Raw genomic sequence first — 21,785 nt, 5'->3', positions numbered from 1 at the left:
ACAGATTTGGCAGGTGGAGTGCACTGAACTCTCTTTTTTCACCGGCCGGGCACAGATGCGAACTTTGCTCGACTGAGCAGTCTGTGCACAACGTTCATATCCAACATTCCCATAACCCGAATCAGCCCCTCGAAAAGACTTTGCAGTTATGTAAACCCTCGTGACCAATGCCGTCTCTAGAAGTCTTTTGAGATCGCCAACGGGGCTCCAAGCACCACATTCAGAGCCAGTCACCATTCTAACAGAACGTAAAGTTAAGTACCTGGTTACATAGGAGAAAATGCGTCGACTTGCACAACACAACACTTAGCCCTTCCCAGACTTCGAGCTCAAGACTAACCACGGGGTCTAGCGTGCAGTGCCAATAACTAACCGCTTCATCACAGCTCCTTGTCAGTGGTCCAAACCAGAAACAGGAAAACAGTAGTACACAATGCAAGGTTTCACGCAGTGAGAAAAGCGACAAATAAAAGGCTCATGTTTCACAAAATGCCACAAAAACGTGACAAACGCAGGCATATTGGCCTGCAATGTTTCCCCAGCACAGTCGTGGTTGCACAACGTGCAGGGTAAACAAGAAATCACCACATACATGATCAGCTTAACTACGGAGCCTGTACACAGGCATGCAGAAGACAAATGCCCGGGCCACATAACACAGAATCAACACTACAGTGTGCCTTTTATGCAGGATTAGCTATACACGCAGCTCACCTCTATATGGGGTTGCACAAGGCATCGAAACACTGGCAATAACATGAAACGGCGGTAACATGCCTGGTAAACTGCCACAAGAAGCCTCCAAGCAGGCAAACTAACAACCCTGGACTAATAACACTGATTTACTAAGTGGTTAGAGAGACAGAAAAAAAAAGTGCAACAAAGTGCCATTTTCCGGGAATAAAGATTCATGGTTAAATGAGGCATACGTAAACGACTGTGTACATTAAGGTCACATTTAAAAATGTAACAATTTCACTGCAAGTGCACATGGAAGAATTCATCCACCCACGAACCCAGGCCTGGCTAGGCCTAAATAATTGGTTAATTAAACATGCTACCTTCTGTCCCATCTGGAATAACAATAACGAAAGTAGAAATAACTTTAAAAGAGTGTCGAAACCAACAGGTGGCATTAAAATGCACCAGAAAATAAAGTAAGCTCGCTTGCTCTCCCAGGACAGCTTTGCAGATGTGCCTACTATGAGGCCAATCCAGTTATATTATATCACGCATGATTGCAGTGAGTTCAAAGTATATGCAACAAACACTACCAATTGCGGTGGAGTCAGAGTGAACTAAGGGATGCAAGCAAATAAGCTCGCAGAGTACTGCACGAAATTCAAATCTTGCGATTAAAATCGTTAAGCGACAAAATATCTCGTATAACTGCGGGTGACCATCACTGAATGGCAAAACAACATGGAGACCAACGCTAGCAGTCCATGCAATGCACGGAATTCCACGAGTGCCCAGAATGCCGGTAACAGGGCACACGTGAGAGCAGCGTGGGCAGGGGCCACACTACAAATAAACAATAAAAGTTACGAGTTTCACCTACTAAAATATTACTTAGCTGAAGCGCACGCAGATTCTCACATGCTGCGCAATAAGTTTTCATGAATTCTAACACACGGCTGTCTGAACAGCTATAGCGCCACATTACAATGCTATTAACACTTTTTGTTAAACATCACCTTTAGAATAATTGTTAATCGAAATCTTACAAAACGTGCGGCAGCCCTCAAGTGCCTTTGTACAGCGAACGGCCTCACTAGCAGGGACTCGTGTTTGTCTGACAGGTCTGTGGCAGACGGCAGACATCGACTGTCTGTCATCTGTCAAGTGCGGATGTGGAGTACGACGACGCACAAAATGAGATATTGCACGCCTCTACGTAGATTTGACGCTGCTCTTGCTCAGCTTGCTTGAGTCGAGGTGGTTGGAGGTGTCGTCGGGTACAAGCGCAGCGGTGACAGGAGCCCGGTGACCATTGGTGATGCAGTTGAAGATGGGTGTCGGCGGCTTGTCCCCCTTGTATGAGAGGCAGAACATGGAGAAGTTGGGGTCGCTCGTCACGTCCTTGCGGATGTCAAGGAACGGAGGCAGCAGCTGCGGAAGGTCCTCGGGTCTGTGTGTCGTGTACGTCTCGAGCAGGATCAGACCATTGCACCTATGACAAGAAAGAAAAGATAGTTCTTGTGTATGTCTTGGTGTAGTTCTAAATCCTGTGCTTAAAAAAATCTTGCGCTAACATCATTCTTGTGTAGGTCTTGGAATAGTTTCAAGTACTGCACATAATGCAGCTCCATTACGGTAAACATGAGGAAGTGCGTCGCACAATAAACCCAGAAATTCTCTTGAAAACTGCATGCTTGTTGAGGCAGTGGCTCTTGCTTTCACAGTGCAGAACTCCGCCTGATGATGTTTCAGGAGCATTTTTAGGCATATCACTGCCATTAATTCTTGATTATTTCTGTAATTTATATTATTTTAGACATTGTCAGTGATGTGACTGGCTGAAGCCAATTTGGAGCACATTTTTGCAGTAGCCAAAAGCAAAGTTTTCGAGCAGAAAAAAAAAAAAGGCTTTTGCAGGAGTTAAAAGGTTCCAGAGAAGCCTTTGCTCAGGCCGCTGGCAGTGCTTGCCGTGTGCACACTCCACACCAAGCGTAGAGTCACTTTTTGACCGTCAGTTGCGAATGGTCGTGCAACCAGTAACAAATGTGAACAAGCTTTAAAGCACTCTTAGGTTTCTGTTTTAAATGCTCCAACTTCAACACACTAGCATACCTAGAGTGGCAGGGCTTCTTGTAGATGTCCAGCTGGAAGTACATGTGGTTCCAGAGGAAGCAACGACGCACCTTGTACACTGTGTAGTGGCTGTCATCCCGCTGGGCCAGCATGTTCTGCAAAGGACAATTAAAACCAATTCGTGACGTTCCACATCCCTTGACCGCAAGATGTTCCAAACTGACGTAAAATATTCATTAGGGGCAACTCTTGCAATTTGTCAATGGACGCTGACCTCAGTATGACTTTTCTGTGATGACTCAACAAGAAAACTGTCTGCTTGTCCCTCCGTCATGCAAGACAATCATCCCCATAAAGAAATAAAGGGATAAAACAATAAATGTACACTCCAGTGTTGGGTACCCGAGCCTCCCTGCTCTAAAGGCCTATTGGGTTAGACACCCATGCTTGCAGAATATAAATATAAGAGATTGTATAGTGAATTTCAGGTTCAAAAAGACTAGTGATTAGGTCGAATAATTTTGAATCAACTAGTTTGAATAGTACGTATCACTTATAATTTAGAAAAATGAGCAATTTTGTCATGACCGAATTAACTTGCAAAATATTATTAAAAATTGGAACTAGGCCTGCTTGAACGCCACTTTCTTGGTTCAAAGTGAAGTGGAAGCAAGTTTCAATAGTAGCAAGACTTGCATAGTAATAGAGTGCCATTAATAACAGGTACAATAGCTCGTGCTTTAAAAGTTACTACTACACATGGCAGGCCCGTCGCTGGCGAGGGGGCTAGGGGCCCGTGTTTCCCTGAAAAAAAAATCGCGCGCCTTCCGCGATTTTTTTCAAGGTGCGGGAAGTGGGTGCTTTACGCTGAATAGAGGAGGGGGCGCCTTACGCTAATGCGCGTCTTACATAAGCCCGTAAGACGCGCTTTAACCTTGAAGTGTGGCTTCGCCGCAGCGCAGATTTTACCAAGAAAGTTGTTTTACGGCATAGCCCCATACACCGCAGTAAAATTACCTTTATAGAGAGACTATATGTGCAAACAAAATAATCTGAATTTGTGTCAAAGCATACTTTAATACCGTAGTATTCATTTAAATATTCAAAGCGCACGAATATTCGCTTATGCTTAGAATATATCTGACCTATGTGAATGCGTTGTACCCGCAGTGAAAAACAACTGCGCAGAGGAGATGGAAAGCAACGGGCCCTGACCTTGGTGGTGATGGAAAAATGCTAGAGTGGCCCTTGATTGTATTACGGATGATTCTATAGGGGCTGTATTACCATCCAGGCTGCAACCCCTTGAAAAGCAATGCGAAAGAGCATGGCGCGTAACAGCGGCACTGCTCTTGTTTCTTTCCATTGCGATAGTACAAACGGAACACTTCCTATGATGACTTCATTGAAATTTTCCAGTATTGGAACAAAAGCCCTATGCAGGAAAAGATGCAAAGCCGACTAAGCGTACTTTAGTCCATATGTAACCCTTCGAAAGGTGGTTTCATTGCAGCAAAGGGGTGCTATGCCATCAAATTACCTATCCAGGTGTTTATCAGTTCGCATGTAACACACCATATAGGCATCGCTGCAGTAAAGCGGTGATAAGCCATGAAAATGTCTATGCAAGGGAAACCCGAACTGCCGCGAAGCACCACTTCAAGGTTAAATGAACATGTTGCCTGTTCGTGCATCTGTCTGTATGTCTAGTGAACAAACACTCCGAGTACTACGCATATCCACGGACTGAATAATGAGTGGGATGAAGCATCCATCAGTCCATTCGTGCATCCGTCCAACTGTGGATCGATCTGTCCGTCTATCCAGTGAACACTCCAAGTACCACCACCTCGCATCTTTTCAACATATATCGATTACATACAAGTACAGCCATCTAGCAGACATTCCAAGAACGAAACTCTCCTGTGGCACATACCCGAGAGAGGTGGTTACTACAGAGGATGATCGGGTGACGCCTTAAGGAGCTTTGCCCCTAAAATGCAAGGGTTGTGCTTTAATACTCCAGGCAAAAAAAAAAAAAAAAACAGCACTGCAGCGCAGAGCGATCATGTGAATGCTGATCCTTGGGGCATGCTGCAGCAGCTCTCATGGAAAGCTGAAGGGGCCTACCAATGCAAAACGCAAGAGAACATACACAAGGGGCACTCACAATATAGTCTCTGTGAGTGATCTGACGCTTGAGCTCGATGGTCTGGCTGTTGATGTCGCACCTTCGTATTGTGTGCATATAGCTCCAGCAATCTGAAGAGAAAAGAAGGCGAACACTGGTCCACACAAAATTCAAAGCAAGACTCCCAAGCGGATGTTATTAGACTCTATTCTATGCTCCGTATTTGGCAGGCAACACTACAAAAGGTATGCAAGAAGCACGATCAAAGAAGAGACACTGCTATAAATTCAAAGTTTAGTCATTTTCTGCCCTTAATGTTCTCTACAGGACAATTACATCACATTATACAACAACCACCAGACATAAGTAACCCTGCATTGTTTTCAAACCTTTAAGCTTATAGTATTTGACATAGTATGCCTGTTGTGTGTGCTGACCATTGGTCAGAAATTCAGTCGCAGAACTTTGTCAGATGTAGTGTATGGTTCCAGATCTGACATTTCTTCTACGCAAGAGTTATGCTGCATTGTCTTGATACATACCTAATTGTTTATCTGGTGTTTATTTTTTTTCTTCTTTTTTTTTCTCTCGTGCGAATGCAAGCAGCGTGAGAAATTCTTATAAGAACTACTTGGCATGCATGAAGCGGGGTGAAGCTATGAACAATCCCAATTGTGAAACACAGCTGAATTATTCAATGCAACTCATCTCTTAGATGAGTTGTCTGTGCAGGATTTGGTAGTATAGTTAGATAAATGAACTAATTTAGTGTCACAAGTTATTCGAATAGCAGGAAAGTATAGTAAAGGTAGGCCAATATGCAAATGCTTGAAAGGCAAGCAGGCACTCACTGTGTTGACCCCTCTTACGAAGTCTGGACTGCGCCTTAGGATTGGAAGTGATGAGATAGTCATGGACAACATCGAAGTCTTGATAGGAGGGAAATGCCTGAAAAACAGAAACGGTACACAATTTGCAGGATCTGACGTATTCAAATTATGCACTGAAATATGAAAATGCCTTCACTAGTCTGAACATTTCTACGTATGGTGGCTTTCACATTATAACTATAAGCCCTACTTACAACTGTCATGAGTAAAATCTACATTTCTTTCTTTTCATGTGCCTTAGACTATAGCAGCCTAGCTGCAGGTATCCATAAAGAACAGCTCCCTGTATTTGTCTAACAAGTAAAAGCAGGCAACTGTGCTTGAAATGCAAATAGCATACCAAAGTTATGAGAAAGTGAATGATATACGTCAGTACTATCTCATTCAGAGTCAATGTCATATATAGTTGTAATGTTCCAACAAATTTCTTTTTGCGCTTCAAATCAATGACAACTTATACGGCAAAAGTTTCTGCCTAAAACTTACGCTGTCTGGTGGCATCGAGCCAACAAGGAACTTGGCTTTATGACTGTTGGTCGCTAGCCGATCACCAATATCAATACCGATCCGGCGACAAACACACTGCAAGAGAAACGATCACGATTAGTATACTAAAGACAGGGCTACAGGATGAAGGGCTACCAATGCTCCCAGATTACTGCACGAGTCTCTGCAAACATTTTTCACTGCCGCCTGCACACACGTTACAGGGCATTCGAGACCACGTGCCTGCTCCCGTTATCTTTAAGGTGTAGCTGCATGTCATGTTGGTAGGCGCAGTCAGATCTTACAGGTTGTACGTGCTCATCAAAGAGACTATGTTATATATGCTGAAGTGTGCCCTAATGGCCGCAGTTTGCCAGTAGGCATGGCTGGCAGTGGAAAGGCGTTGGTATGTTCTTGCTCTTGCCTCAGGGACAATCTGAAGAAAGCTAGCATTAAGTTGTTAGCGCTAATTAGTGAACAACAAGTGCTGAAGATAAATGCTTCACCTCTATCAGCCGACGCACTTTGGTATTGAAGTCTGTGGAATTGTCGATGACATCCATATAGGGGTGACCAATCCACGCCTGAAACGAACACGGCATTGTCAAAAATCAGAACATTCCAATGGCTAGGATATAGCCATGCTCTCTATAAAAAAAAGAAATTAAGATAAATCTACCTTTTCCTATCACCAACTTTTATTTTATAATTAAAAGACTAAGGAGTTACTGTACATAACACTGGACAAAGGAAGGAACGAAGCGCTGCTTTGCAAGTTGGATGAACATGTTATCGGCAGAGATTGTGGTTGACCAAAAAGGAAACATTGTGAAGTATTACACTGCAAAGCAATGACACTGAAAGCCTGTGCAACATTGTATGCAGGATGGCCTTCCATAGCCTTTCACTGTACCAGAAACAGCCAACATTTACGTTAATACGTAACCATCTAAAAGTCTGTAATGTCAAAATGGCATCATTCTTCTAGCTGTTTATTTCTCTTTCCTTCATTCCAAATACAAATAATTTTTTCTGTCACAACCAAACTTTTTATGAGAATCAAGAATATAGGGTACTGCCTAGCTAGAAGCAAGAATGCTTCAACTTGTTCGAAAGTCCACAAAGTCCAAAAGATCAAAAGTTAGAGCCAGCAGATAAATATTTGTGTGTATGTGCTTTCTTTCTCCAACAAGAACCGCACGCTCATCGTCGTTTGATCAAAAGTCAGCTGCAGTGGAGTAAGCTAATCATGGCTGCTCACAAACTCACCTGAGCTGCCAGCTTGTCTCGCTCCCGTGCCAGCTCGATGCCTTCTGTACGACAGCTGTTGTCTTCGGTGTTGTAAAACTCCTCTGCTCCATTGGCAGCTGAAACCTGGAAAGTTGATTGTAGTGCGGTTGCACATCGGTGCATATGAAAAAACAACAACCTCACTTTGCCAGAATTACTCGCAGCTGCTTCGACTCAATGCAATACCCCAAACATTATTTCTGGCCACGCGGCACGCGCTTGCAAATTCAAAATCAGCTGAAAATTGCTTTTCCTTATCTCGACAAACCATGCTACAAGCTCAAAAATCGCTCATCACAGCCATTGTATCAGCGATTGGCTGATTTGAGCATGGCGCATTGGTCGTTACTGGGGCTGCGACTTTTCCATGCCAGCGTATTCGATCGCACTGAAAAGCCACACATTCGAAAGAAAAAAAAGAGAGAAAATGTGCTCAAGGTCATGAGGCATGCGTGAGGTATTTTCATACCCTATACCATCCCTCCTTTCTTAGCTTCTGGCGCTTTCCTCAGGACAAGAGAAGGGAGAATGCAATCGCAACATGCGGCAATACTTTCTAACTCTGCTTATACCAGACAGATTCTAAAAATCTTTACAGCGGTGAATTCGTGAAGCAGTGAATTCGTGAAGCGGTGAATTCGTGAATTCGGTGAATTCGTGAATTCGGTGCTGTCATCAAACTAAAAACAATGTCGATAACGTTATCCACAGAAGAAGCACTACCGCCGCGCACGCCGTCAGGACACCATGCCTTGAATGTGCTGGAAGAACAAGTCACCATTCCGCCTCGCTCAAGCGTCATTATTTCAGTCGGCGCTCCTAAATCACCTGACTTGGAAGGCGTCGTTGAGGGCAGTCAGCATCTGTTGGTCACCCGAAATATTTGCGTCGCAAGAGGAATTGCAGAGCTGCGGGGAGGCAAAGCAACGGTTATGCTCACGAATTTCAGCAATGAGTACAAACATGTGAACAAAGGAACAACGGTCGCATACATCGAAGAAATTGTCGAAGCTACCAGTGCTTTCGCCCTCGCCGATTCTGCGGAACTTGCTCAGAGGAACCAAGCCCCTCCCATAGCTTTCGACGTCAATTCCAGACTTTCGAATGATAAGCAAGAACAGCTCAAGGCCCTGCTCCTGCAATACGAAGATTGCTTTTCGTCGTCATCGAAAATTCAGCAGACCCCAACAACGAAACATCGCATCATAACCGAAGAAAATGTCAGACCACTCCGTCAGAGTCCGTACAGGGTTTCGACGCGAGAACGTGAGGCCATGAAAAAACAAGTTGATGAAATGCTGCGGGATGACATTATCCAGCCGTCCAAGAGCCCATGGGCATCCCAAGTGGTGTTAGTGAAGAAAAAGGACGGGACCCTGCGTTTCTGCGTCGATTATCGCCGCCTGAACAAAATCACAAAAAAGGACGTGTATCCTCTCCCACGAATAGACGGCGCACTTGATTGGCTCCATAACGCCAAGTACTTTTCGTCAATGGACCTCAAGACTGGCTATTGGCAAATCGAAGTCGATGAAAGAGACCGAGAGAAGACGGCGTTTATAACATCGGACGGCCTCTTCGAGTTTAAGGTGATGCCCTTCGGCCTTTGCTCAGCGCCTGCAACTTTTCAACGCGTTATGGATACAGCACTGGCAGGATTGAAGTGGCAGACTTGCCTTGTGTACTTGGACGACGTCGTCGTGTTTTCCTCGAGTTTCGACGAGCATCTTCGGCGCCTTGAAGCTGTACTTCAAGCCATCAAGACATCCGGACTCACACTGAAGCCAGAAAAGTGCAGATTTGCAGCATATCTGGAGTTCGTCCCGATCCACGGAAAACAGCCGCCATCGCCGATTTCCCGCCGCCCACTGACAAGAAGGCCGTGCGCCGATTTCTGGGCCTGTGCGCCTATTATAGGCGGTTCGTGAAAAACTTCGCCCGCATCGCCGATCCTCTCACTAACCTTACCAAGGCCGACGTGGAATTCAAGTGGGAAACGCCACAGGAACACGCTTTCCAGGAGCTTAAACATCGCCTCCAGACGCCTCCGTTACTTGCCCATTTCGACGAATTCGCCGAGACAGAAGTACATACTGACGCAAGCAGCGTAGGTCTTGGCGCCGTTCTTGTGCAGAGGGCTGACGGACTCGAAAGGGTTATTAGTTACGCCAGCCGATCGCTATCCAAAGCAGAAGCAAATTATTCCACAACAGAAAAGGAGTGCCTCGCCATCATCTGGGCTACGTCGAAATTTCGCCCCTAACTCTACGGCAGGCCCTTCAAAGTTGTGAGCGACCACCACGCCTTGTGTTGGCTAGCCACCTTGAAGGACCCTTCAGGTCGCCTCGCAAGATGGAGCCTGAGACTTCAAGAATATGACATTACTGTCATTTACAAGTCCGGCAAAAAACACTCCGACGCCGACTGTCTCTCTCGTGCGCCTGTCGACCAACCACTACCAGACGACCCGGATGACGACTACTTCTTGGAAACGATAACTACAGAAGACTTCGCTGAACGACAGCGGGCCGACCCGGAACTTAAGACCCTAATAGAATACCTCGAAGGCAGGACCGCCGAAGTCCCGAAGGTATTCAAGCGCGCACTTGCGTCGTTCTTCCTACGAAACGGTCTTCTACAAAAGAAAAACTTTTCACCGCTTCGAACTAAGTACCTCCTTGTGGTGCCTTCAGCTCTGCGACCAGAACTCCTGCAGGCCCTGCACGACGATCCGACGGCAGGGCACCTCGGTGTTTCTCGCACGCTCGCGAGGATACAAGAAAGGTACTACTGGCCACGTCTTACCACCGACGTCACTTGTTATGTGAGGACATGCCGGGACTGTCAGCGACGCAAGACACCGCCGACAAGGCCAGCGGGACTTCTGCAGCCAATTGATCCACCTTGCCGACCTTTCCAGCAGATTGGTATGGACCTACTAGGGCCGTTCCCGACGTCGGCTTTTGGAAACAAGTGGATCGTGGTAGCTACCGACTACCTCACCCGCTACGCCGAGACAAAAGCCCTGCCAAAAGGCAGTGCATCCGAGGTAGCTAAGTTCTTCGTCGAAAATATCGTCCTACGTCACGGCGCCCCGGAGGTCCTTATCACCGACAGAGGAACGGCATTCACTGCCGACTTAACTCAAGCGATCTTGGCATACAGCCAAACAAACCACCGCCGAACGACAGCGTACCACCCACAGACCAACGGCCTCACCGAGCGGCTTAACAAGACGATCGCCGACATGCTGTCAATGTACGTCGATGTCGAACACAAGACGTGGGACGCCATTCTTCCGTATGTGACCTTCGCATACAACACGGCGGTGCAGGAGACGACGCAGATATCTCCATACAAATTGGTCTACGGAAGGAGCCCGGCAACGACCCTCGATGCCATGTTACCCAACGTCACCGACGAAGAAAGCCTCGATGTGAGAGAGTACCTTCAACGTGCCGAAGAAGCCCGACAACTTGCGCGTCTCCGTATCAAGAATCAACAGACGACAGACAGCCACCGTTACAACCTTCGACGACGCTTCGTGGAATACCAGCCCGGTGAACGCGTTTGGGTGTGGACGCCGATACGCCGACGTGGACTAAGTGAAAAGCTTCTGCGACGCTACTTCGGACCGTACAGGGTGGTTCGACGTCTCGGCCCACTTGATTACGAGGTTGTCCCCGACGGCATCACGAACTCTCAAAGACGCCGATCGCGACCTGAAGTCGTGCATGTCGCGCCCCTCAAGCCGTTTCATGCGCGTTAACAAACTGAAACAGTGGTTTTTTTGTATTATTGTTTAATCGTAATTTATTCATTGTACTTTCTTGCATTTTTATTGTACCTTCATCTTTAGTTAAAGCATCGGGACGATGCCTTTTTTTTCAGAGGGGGGCAATGCCACGTTCCATTTCCCAAGTTTTCGTTATCGTCCCAAAACACCACACGATTCTCAGCGCAAACCGTGCCTGCAGTTTTCGAGAATGTTCCGGACTGTAGTAGATCATTTCGATAAGATCACGCCCACTGTGCGAACAGTGCAGATTGTTCTGGAACCTACGCCACCACCAGCGATAACGCTAGAACGTTCGACGGCAAGAGTATAAATGCCGACGCGCTTCGCCGCTTGTCAGTTGTTGTTGATCGAAGGCCGACGCTCCGTTCGCCGCTATCAGTCCGAGAGTGCTATCTGTCAAGACTGCTGCTGTAATTAGACTTTCCGTTTACTGGGCACAGGTTCGCCCAAATAAACAGTTAAATCCCAACACGAAGTTTCCTGTCTTCGGCCACGTCACGCCCCCGTGACAATATTAACCATACATCGATTAATCATCTTTTTTTAAAGTTTAAAAGCTTCTACCGCCAGCTTATATGCTCTATGTATAATAAATTTTAAATGTAACATATTTTACCGGTTATCACTTGCAATCTATGGAAAGCCAAATCCTGCTACTACTTAAAGCTGTTTAGACTTTCTTTAAACAAAGAAAAACGGCATTCATACAGAGGCCTTATTTTAATTAAAAAATATATATATTGCGCAGGTTAGTTAGGTCATGATAAATATGACTAGTTTCTTATATATGTCATATAGACTATTCGAATTCGATTTCAAATTATTCGACCATAATTCCTATTCCCTTTGAATGCACTTCGAACCTAAAATTCACTATTCACACAAGCCTAATAATAACGCTATTATGGCAAATTGTATGTACTGTGTCAAAAGGACCCTGAAATGGTTTTGACAATTTTGTAAAAACACAACGGGCCGGAATGCCAAGTTTTAAGGGTCATTCACAGACCGATTTGAGCTATCGGCATGACCCGTGTAATTTATAACAATGCTTTAAAGCTGCAAATCACTGCAGATCGCTGTGACTCAGCCATGCGCATTTTGAACCGCCCATTCACAGAAAAACATGCTCTGGTAACGCAACATCACCAAGGCTCCTGATCTGACTGGTTGTGAAATGCGCGGAAGTAAGATCGGCTGGCAGGGTGGCGGCACCTGTCGAAGCAGACAACAACCACTCCGCGATGTTTGTCTCTGTTGCCAGACGATGTGCTCGCTGCCAGGCGCACTGGGTGATGACCTCCGAGATAGTGCGCGACCTGTCGGCATACAATATCGGAGGTCTAGACTGGGTGAAGTTTAAATCGCCGAGTGCGCTGATGTTCAATCGCCGAGTGCGCTGAGTGCTCTGCGATCGCCAGCGATTCCAGCATGTTTCATGAGTTGGGGAAGCAAGACAAAGGTAAGGAGAAATGTATGATATAATTGTCCATAGCGGCCTTCAAATACGGCATGTCACTAAATTTGTGGTGCGAATGGTTTGATGGCGTCCTAGCTTAAATGCTGACAAAACTTTGAAAAATCGTTCCAGGGTTCCTTGACTCGCTTACACACAAACTTACCAGGTGAACAATCTGGTTGTAGCGGTTATCTCTGAGGTCCACCGTATGCCAGTTGTGAGCTTTGACAATCTTTTCCCAAATCTCCTTGCTAACAACTGGGAAAAAGAAAAAAAAATGATATAACATTTAGGCCTCAGTAGCTAGCAAACAACTTTATCCTATGTTTAGGAAATATAGTCTATGTATTTGGCACATAAGTAAATATAAAATCATGTGTGTGTGTCCCTTGTTCCTTTGAAGTTTCAGCGTGACTAAGAAAAACGAACTTGCCCAGTATTCAGTACTTCAAAGTAAAAAATGTGGGTGTTTACAGGAACTAGAGCTATTAATTCTGTGCAACGGTCAAGAACCAAGCCATTCAACACCTCCCTTAAAGCACACAACTCCAGAAGAAGGATGCAAATGTGCATAAACCTGACACAAGCAAACATTTGCCATTGTGTTCATGACCTAAAAAGCCCCTGTTTCATTAGCAAGAAAAGGACAAAAAAAAGGTAATATGAAGGATAATACAAATTTTCTTAAAACTCAGCCTTGTGGAATTATACAGATGGATTTCAGCAAAATTAAACCGCTACAGTGTACTGGCACTACTTCTGGCACGGTTCGTTATTACGGGAAAGCTGGATGTCCCAGAGCTTTGAAAAACAGAACAATTTGGGCCCAATAGGATGCTTTGCTTGTCGAGTTGGTTCGTAGTTGAAAAAAGGCCTGGAAAAGGGCAAAATGGGAAACATGAAGCCAGGACTACATGCTCAGTGCGGGGTGCCTGTGCATACAACAGGTGAATCCAGTTCATAAGGCCTGCTACAGATTTTGATAAAGCAGCTCAAACTCACTTTCCCATAAACACACTGACGTGTGACTGACACAATCTACGGCCTTTTTTTTTTTTTTTTTTTATGGGCACAGATTGCATCAGCCAAATGCCAGTGTGTTTGCAGTGGGTTGAGTTCGAACTGTTTTACCATAATGCGCAGCAGACCTTCTGAGTGGATTCAACTGTAGACGTGCACACGGTCACGCCTGAAGTGTATAGGGCTGTATATTTTCCTCAATTTTTTATAACAAACCATTTGGTAGCGAGCGCTTGTCCCGTCTGCTCTTTTATTACAAGAATCCTAAACTCCTATAAAGTGGCCACTATTTGGTAAGAGTGCACAATTCACAATTTTAAGCGGTGTAACCCACAGCCTTTCACCACGTGCACTGGCTGCGCTTATGACAAAAACACTGTTTGGAGCCTCCAAGCAATTTAAAATCCTGACCTAATCCTGATGTAACCTAAAGACTTATGGGATGCAGGCCTTAGGTAAAAACTTTTGGCAGAGAACATCTCACAATGAATGCTTTGTTAATGCAAATGGCAATGAAGCAATGTGGCGACACACATTATCACCATTTGAGATCACCTTGTATGAGGCATTCATGCTGCCGTGCTCCTCTCTCACGCCTGGAAATGTTGTGCCGTCAAGCAGCACCACCATATGATAGGCACATATCAAATGAGCGTCCTAATATGCGCAACATGGCTTTCCATTCAGCATGAGAGAAATATGAAGGATTTTTTTTTTGTCGTTGAAGAACAGCACATATCCAGGGCAATATGCTTGATGACTGAAGTTGGTCCGAAGGCTAGTCTCGAACCTCATCCCCTCAGCCCAGCTGCCCGATTCCCTACCCAATAGACCGGGGGAAAAAAATATTTAAAAAATCAGAGACATAGAATGGCAAGGACAGATGCACAAGAAAGTGTCTAAAGTATACTCAGAACGATAATCCCATGAAAAAAAGATTCCATCCCAGCCGTTTCTTTCCTTTCTTTTTTTGCTCCACATAAAACATAGCACAGCAATATGTTAATCACTAGTACATGCCACAGAGATTTACAAAACAAAAAAAAAATGAAAGAAAAAAAAAAATGAGGGGGGAGGGTTACAATAAGATGTTCAGCAATGTGAGGACAGTACTGACATGCAGAGGCATCCATGGTCCCACGGTCGCAGATAATGAGGCAGTTCTTGTCACTGGTCCTGGCCAACTCAAAGTATGTGTCCTCCATCGACATCATGGTCTTGAGGAGATTCTCCTGGAACCTTTCGACTGTCAAAAGGAGCAAAGAACAGTGCGGCTTTGCGGCAACGATAACACCTGTGAAGCACACTTCAGCTACATACTACTCCTATACACAACGGAACTACAATAATGCAGACACCTTTACTCTTATCAAGGTAGAGCAATGAAACATCCTGTGAAGGTAGTGGCTCTTAAATGTAAAATCTCAAGCAAGTAGGTACATAAAATGAAGAACGACAGTAGCTTACCTTCAGCAGGTGTCAGATCAGGAAATCGCACGCCGCCACTAAAAAGGAAAAGCGAAGAAATATGTTCACGCAAGTCCTAAATAAGCAAAATAAAAAATAAGAACAATAAAAACATCAAATAGAAAGAATATTTAAAAGGTGCCAAAATATATACATGTACATAACGAGTTAAAAATAGCCAATGACTGCAGCCTTCTACTATGTAGGCAGACAAGTGACTGGAACTTTAGCTGCTAGGTTCGTTATTTAAAGCAGCATGCAGCAAGGAATATCCCAACAAAGCAGGCATAAAATTTGAGCTCATCGAAGTATGAAACACCTCATTGAGCTCATTGAAGTAAGAGCCCCAACAGCTGTCAGAGCTTAAATCGTAAATGGCGGCCAGTAGACATGTACATAATCCTGCTATCATAAAGTATAGAAAAGGACATTTCATGAGGACTTTGGTTTTACCTGAGCAACACAGTGGCGGCCTCAGGCACACGATACACCTGTTAATAGAAAAAAGAAACAATATAAGCAACCACACAGCTGCACTTCAACAGCACACGGAATGTTCATGAATGTAAGTTACGGCACTCACGAGAGATATACTGTGATTTTTGCATAGCAGCTATGGGTTTGCATTATCACAATGCTACACATCATCATCATCATATCCATGATCGCCTGCCTTCCAAGGCATACTGAAAGGGAACGGCCCGTCCTATGTTTGTCTAATTTAATTAGCCCTTTCCAAGCAGCAAATTAACTATCCTTCAAGCGATACCATAATACTGATTCAGCTAACAGAGTTTCCTGATTGCACAGAGATCCAAACTAAATTTTACAGATTGTTCGATTCAATAGGTTGCCGTTCTCTAATCTTTTCAATTTCCAACACTTTCACCCGAGATGAGGCCTTTTCTTAGCCATAAAGCTACTTTCACCACGAAGCAACTCATGCAGCTTGATAGCAATACAGTATTTTGTTTTAACGAATACATACCAGTAGACTAGTGATTGGGGTTAGTCTGTAGGGTTCTACATTGCCCTTAAAATCTCTATATTGCGTACATGTATATTACTCAGACATTAAGAAACACTTACAGGAACAAACATACCTGAAGGGGAATATACGATTTAATAAAAAAAAAAAAGGCTACCCCCAACTTTATCATATGCTTATTTACAATTTCTCCAACACGTAACATATCCAGATTTTTGTTCAAGTTGATTAGACTGTTCACATCGGGTGAAATGATAGTCATACACAACCATAGAGAAAAGAATAATGAGAAAAAATTTGGCAAAACAGCACACCTTCCAGCCATAATTCTCGAAAAATGTTGACAGTCTTGCTTGGCCCGTCGTCTTCCCACTACAGGGCCCTGGAGAGAAGGAACGGTTTCTAGGCATATCAAGTCATTAACATGCACACATCTCTACCATTCATGCCGAAGCCCGCACGCAAAGAAGTATACAGCCATTGTACACCACTGGAAGAGCAACCCACAGCAGTAGTGAATACACATGCATTATTTAGGTATTTTTCGTGTGTGTGCGCACCAATTGAAATTCGTTTAAAAACCAGAGATGCCAAGGCTTCAGAGCAGTTATGGATATCGAGCGCATTCAAGTTCAAGGAGACAGTTGCTGAAATTTTTGAATACCAAGCTCTGTAGTCATGGGATAATCAGGGTGAACAGTGGAAGTGCCTCAGACAGGCTGGCCGATGTTTCGATAGAAGGACTTATCTTTGTCAAGGGCGCCTCATCATCCTTGGTGTGTTAGTTTCAAGGGGGTTAGTAGTGACATCATCTGCCAGTGGTGGCGCGTGTCCCCCTTAAAACTAACACGCCAAGGATAACAAGGCGCCTTTTGACAAAAACAGGTCCTCCTAGCGAAATGTCGGCCAGCCTCTCTGAGGCACTTCCACTGTTCACCCTGATTGTCCCCCTACGTGTTTCGTCGGCTCCCATCTTGATAAATAGGATCGTAGTCGACACACAGACCAGCATCGCCCTGTTTATCTAACCACGTTTCGCACACAGATGTAAAGCAATTTTCACAATCTCTGAGTCACAAAGACAGCTAAAACAAATTGCATGAATTGAGCAGCTGCAAACAGGGCATGTATACCAAAATGTAAAATTCCGTTAACTTTTTTTTTTACCATGAACTAAAGGCTGAGAAGAAGGAAACTTCTTGGCAACTTCTGCACAAGTCTCACCAACCTCTCCAGAACAGCAGTGACATATCACAAAATGGACAACACAATTACAAAAGAACAACTTATAAAAGCTGATCTAAATGTTTTTTTATTGATATGATATATAAGGAGATGTTGACGCACAATTATGGTGCTGGCTACTCCTTAGCCCTTGAGTGAAACTTGAACACGTATCTTAAAGTAAAACATCAGTGCATGGAAAATAGAACATTCGGGCACAGATATGCAAAGACACACTTATACGCACCTATCACAACAAAATGATAAAGAAATGTGATAAAGAAATGTTCGAAAGTCAACGAATGAAGTCTCTGATAATGTCCCTCGTTAATATTCGGTCCAACCAGCACAAAACAGCAGAGCACACGTCTGGTCCTTATGAAGATGTATTCGCTCGTGTGTACATAATAGTCGACACATCATTCACTTCAGTACGCACATATGATGGGTGTTACATGATACTGCACGTAATAAGTACATGTTTATATAAATGAAAGTTCGTTAATTCTTAGTACTTGTCACCAATTACGCTGTCTTGTAATTGAAGCTAACTTTACAAAAACTTGCAGAGGGCAGAGATGTGTGAATGCTAAACTATAAGGGTGTTGAACCATTTAAAAAACATGTACACCATGTAAAAACTCATTTATGCTAGATCCCGGCAGGACAAAAGAGTTGCATTTACGTATTTCACATGGAGTGTGGCAAGGCAATCACTTTGCCACACAAAATATGTCTCACCGGCGTGCAAAGAACTTTGCTTTGTTTAGATAGAGCCACATAATAATAATAATAATAATAATAATAATAATAATAATAATAATAATAATAATAATAATAATAATAATAATAATAAAACTGGCAACTGTGAAGGAGATCAGAGAGATAGCTAGGTCAGAACTAGATTTACAATGTTATTATGAACAAAAATAATAAGGAAAATACTGTATTGAAGATTTTTACCACATGACTTCAAAGTAAACACTGAAAGCATTCTGCCACGTGATGAGCAAGTTAACCTTCCAAACATTCTACAGAACATTTGCTGGGCATAGCATCTTAGGAACAATTATAATGTGAACATGTGAAACAGTAAAGGTAACGAGAAGAAGAAAAAAAGAGAAAGGCGCAAGAATAGCCAGCTTTCTAAAATCTAATTACAGATAAGGCTATTGTAAGGTAAGTCCCTATAAGCCCCTTCTAAGTAGGTAGACTCAGATGGCCTATCAACGCAATGCGTAGCATGATGGTGCATTAATACTACGCACAGGCAATATATACGTCTTGTGTGCTACTGATAACATTCTCTATCAACAAACACTTGCACAGTTCAAAAGTGAAATAAATATTGCAGTCACATTTTAAGAAAACCGTAGCCTTCCAAGCTTAAAATGCTGCTTGTTGGCGAGCACAAAGATATGCACATATGCTCCGCTACTGAAGGGCCATTGCACTAATGGCATTGTTAATATGCTGCTTAACTATAAGGGTGCCCAGGGTCTATAACAAAACAAATTCCTAAAACTTTCACGCATGCTATATAATTCATAATGAACTACTAACATGACGCACAAGATACAAAAACAGGGAACGAAACATGCTGGGCCCCGCCCAGCCTTTCTTTCCCATACTGCACTGCACATTATTCTACCTGAGCTTTGGCTAAGCTCCCTGTCCTTCCTCATTTATTCCTCCTCCTCTACCTGGGTGTGCTCTCGAAACATACAAAAAGCCTGTCCTGAGTGGCACTAAGTAGAAATTTTAGGCAAAACAAAAAGCCCATTTGGCATGAAAAACCTTTGCAGGCAGAGCCACTCCAAAAAGGAATGCCAAGGTGGCTCCAACATTTTCTAGAATTATCACTGGAGTGTACTACACAGTGGTGTATGCCATTGTGTGTTGATAGATGTATACGTAGTATCATACATGTCTGCAGGTGGCAGTGATTCACATGCAAAAGCGAACAGGAATCTTAAAAATGGTTATTGCTGTACCCACAACAGGCAGGTAAGCTTTGGCAGTTTGGGCCTTATTCTGACATGATCACTTTCAGCGACAGTGTTGCTTTGCACAACATGGCATCTTGCATGTCCAATGAGTGAAGCAACTTCTTCCTCTAACTAGCCAATCAGTGTGCAGTTAAAGAGATGTTTTGGCAATGTCTACAATTCACATAGTGGACTAACGACCGATAGCAGGGTAATGAACGCTTCAAGTTCGAGGTACGAGATTGTGCTTTAGTTTTACCAAGGTGAATCTTTCATGTTATTAATTCACACACGCTATTTACGCCAGGATTACGGTACTGAATCTTTATTACCAGCAACAGTAGCATCTACACATGAACGAAACAAAACAACTTAATGCGTCTGCTGTTCTCACTGAAACGTTTTCAAACACGAGTTTCACGTACACGTAAAATAAACGGTAATCATCTCCGTGAACAGCAGGTTGTCCAAATTTGTAAAAGTGCAATCTTTATTGTGGCTATTCATTTCATTTGCCCATAATTGCAAGCATACCTTCAGGTATGCTTTTATTTGCATTGTGCCATGTAGATGGCTAGGTCCTCCCCAACCTTGAAGGATTAAGGGCTTTCGAGATAAGATGTTCAGACAGTTACGCGAGATAAGAACGGCGAGAAGGCCACCGTTCGCGACCATTACGCGAGATAAGACGTTTAACAAGGGCCCATACGGCCTGGGCCACAGTGAAAGCTTGCTGCTTTGGTATGACAGCTCTTACAAGAGCGCGACTACACAGCTCATGCCTGACCGGCGCAGTATTTTTTTTCTCTGCACGTTAATTTCATAGTAAAGCCTACCAGTAAAGGTGAAATCTTACAGTGTCGTTGGAGAGCGAACTGCAGCAACTGACTCGGCAGTACGAACATAAGACTAGTTGCTACGAATAATAATAATAATAATACCAACACAGGTGTGCGCTGTAAGCTAATACGTCGAACACAAACCGCCGGATATCACCCGAGCGGTCGCCTTCCTGTTTCGGCGGCGGCGTCTGGTCTTATTACCAGACATCGCAGCATTGCTTGCGCAGTATTCCTGTTTCATGCGACGCCGGTAGGGTGCCGGCGCGTCGCGTACACGCGCGCGCCGCATGTGTCGGTCGCACTTGCAAAACGGCGCACCGCTAATGAAACGAGGCGACAGCTGCAGCATGGCTTGTTCCCTTCTGGCGGAATCGCAACAGCGGCGAATGGTGTAATGAATCACCGCGCGAAACTCATCGCAGATATCGAACACCGAACGGCGGACAGTATAATCTTTCTACGGGCCCCTTCTCGCACAACCAACGCTTAAGTCGACGCGCGCGCGCCGCAGCATTCGTTTCAATGGAGCGCGTGTCCGGAAGGTGGGCAACCGGCAACTCGAAAAATACTAGCGCTGTTGTTCTGGCTAATGAAGCGATTCACCGTGCGAGGTACGGGTGAAGCCACGGGCGAATGTGACCTGGGCTGCCGCGATCAGTGCTTCCAGCGAGTACAACAGCATCAATGACCTACACGCGCCGCACGTGATCTTGAACCCTTATTTGCCGGCGTGCGCCAGACCAGATTCGATCAATACGCTGTATGTACGACTCACCGCCGGTCAAGACCAGCTTGTAGACGATTCTCTCCCGCTTCTCCGAGTCGAGTGCCATGGCTCGGCGAAGTGGACGGAGTCGGTGGAAGTGTCCCGGTGCCGTCGCTGGTGCCCTAGTCCCACGGCCGCCTCACCATTCAACAGATTCAGCATCCGCTGGGGCGCACGGGCAACGGATCGCCGCAAACGCGGGCAAACGCGAGCTGGCAAGGAGGAAGGCGGGTGAGTGAATGCGCAAAGCCTTCGCAGACAGCGCAACACGAGAAAGGAAGGCGTGACGTCAAGTTGTGACGTCGGCATGCAACATGGAGGCCTCTACTTCCAGTTTCGGAACGGGCGCCGCGCTGCTTGTGCGTGGCCTAATTCGATTTGTGCTGCGGCCTGATAAAATGAGGCTGCGTTTTCTGCCTACCCGTCCCGTGCCTGCTACGGAAATATTGGGCTGCAATGTATTGTGGAGTCGTTAAGGATAATTCTCTGACCACAGTACAAACGAGTACATGTGCAATGTGGCCCGAACAGCATGTTTTCTCACAAATTTTTTGCAGTACACAAAGACTAGTTCTTGTCCACCTAATAACTGTGGCCCATACCCACTGTGGGAGATTGCTAAATAATTGAGTGGTTTTATGAACCAGCATGGATATTTAAAATAATGTAAGTTCTATAATA

The 21,785-nt window shown here is 44.6% G+C and overlaps 1 protein-coding gene across 1 annotated transcript; it reads right to left on the bottom strand.

Moving 5' to 3' along the window:
• Positions 1–1,478: 1,478 nt before the first annotated feature.
• Ttd14 (TRPL translocation defect 14) lies at positions 1,479–21,349 on the bottom strand. Its single transcript, XM_037424524.2, has 13 exons — positions 21,114–21,349; positions 16,599–16,666; positions 15,750–15,787; positions 15,297–15,334; positions 14,947–15,075; positions 12,973–13,067; positions 7,531–7,635; positions 6,768–6,845; positions 6,262–6,357; positions 5,737–5,833; positions 4,925–5,016; positions 2,794–2,909; positions 1,479–2,173 (listed from the first exon to the last, which is right to left on the bottom strand). The coding sequence occupies exons 1-13, from the start codon at positions 21,169–21,171 to the stop codon at positions 1,894–1,896; spliced, it is 1,290 nt and encodes a 429-aa protein (XP_037280421.1). The 5' UTR covers positions 21,172–21,349; the 3' UTR covers positions 1,479–1,893.
• Between the last annotated feature and the right edge of the window lie 436 nt (positions 21,350–21,785).

The sequence above is a fragment of the Rhipicephalus microplus genome, chromosome 3 (assembly GCF_043290135.1).
Source record: "Rhipicephalus microplus isolate Deutch F79 chromosome 3, USDA_Rmic, whole genome shotgun sequence".
Taxonomy (NCBI): domain Eukaryota; kingdom Metazoa; phylum Arthropoda; class Arachnida; order Ixodida; family Ixodidae; genus Rhipicephalus; species Rhipicephalus microplus.
Note: the sequence above shows the minus strand (reverse complement) of the source record. Positions and strands in the feature narration are given on the sequence as shown.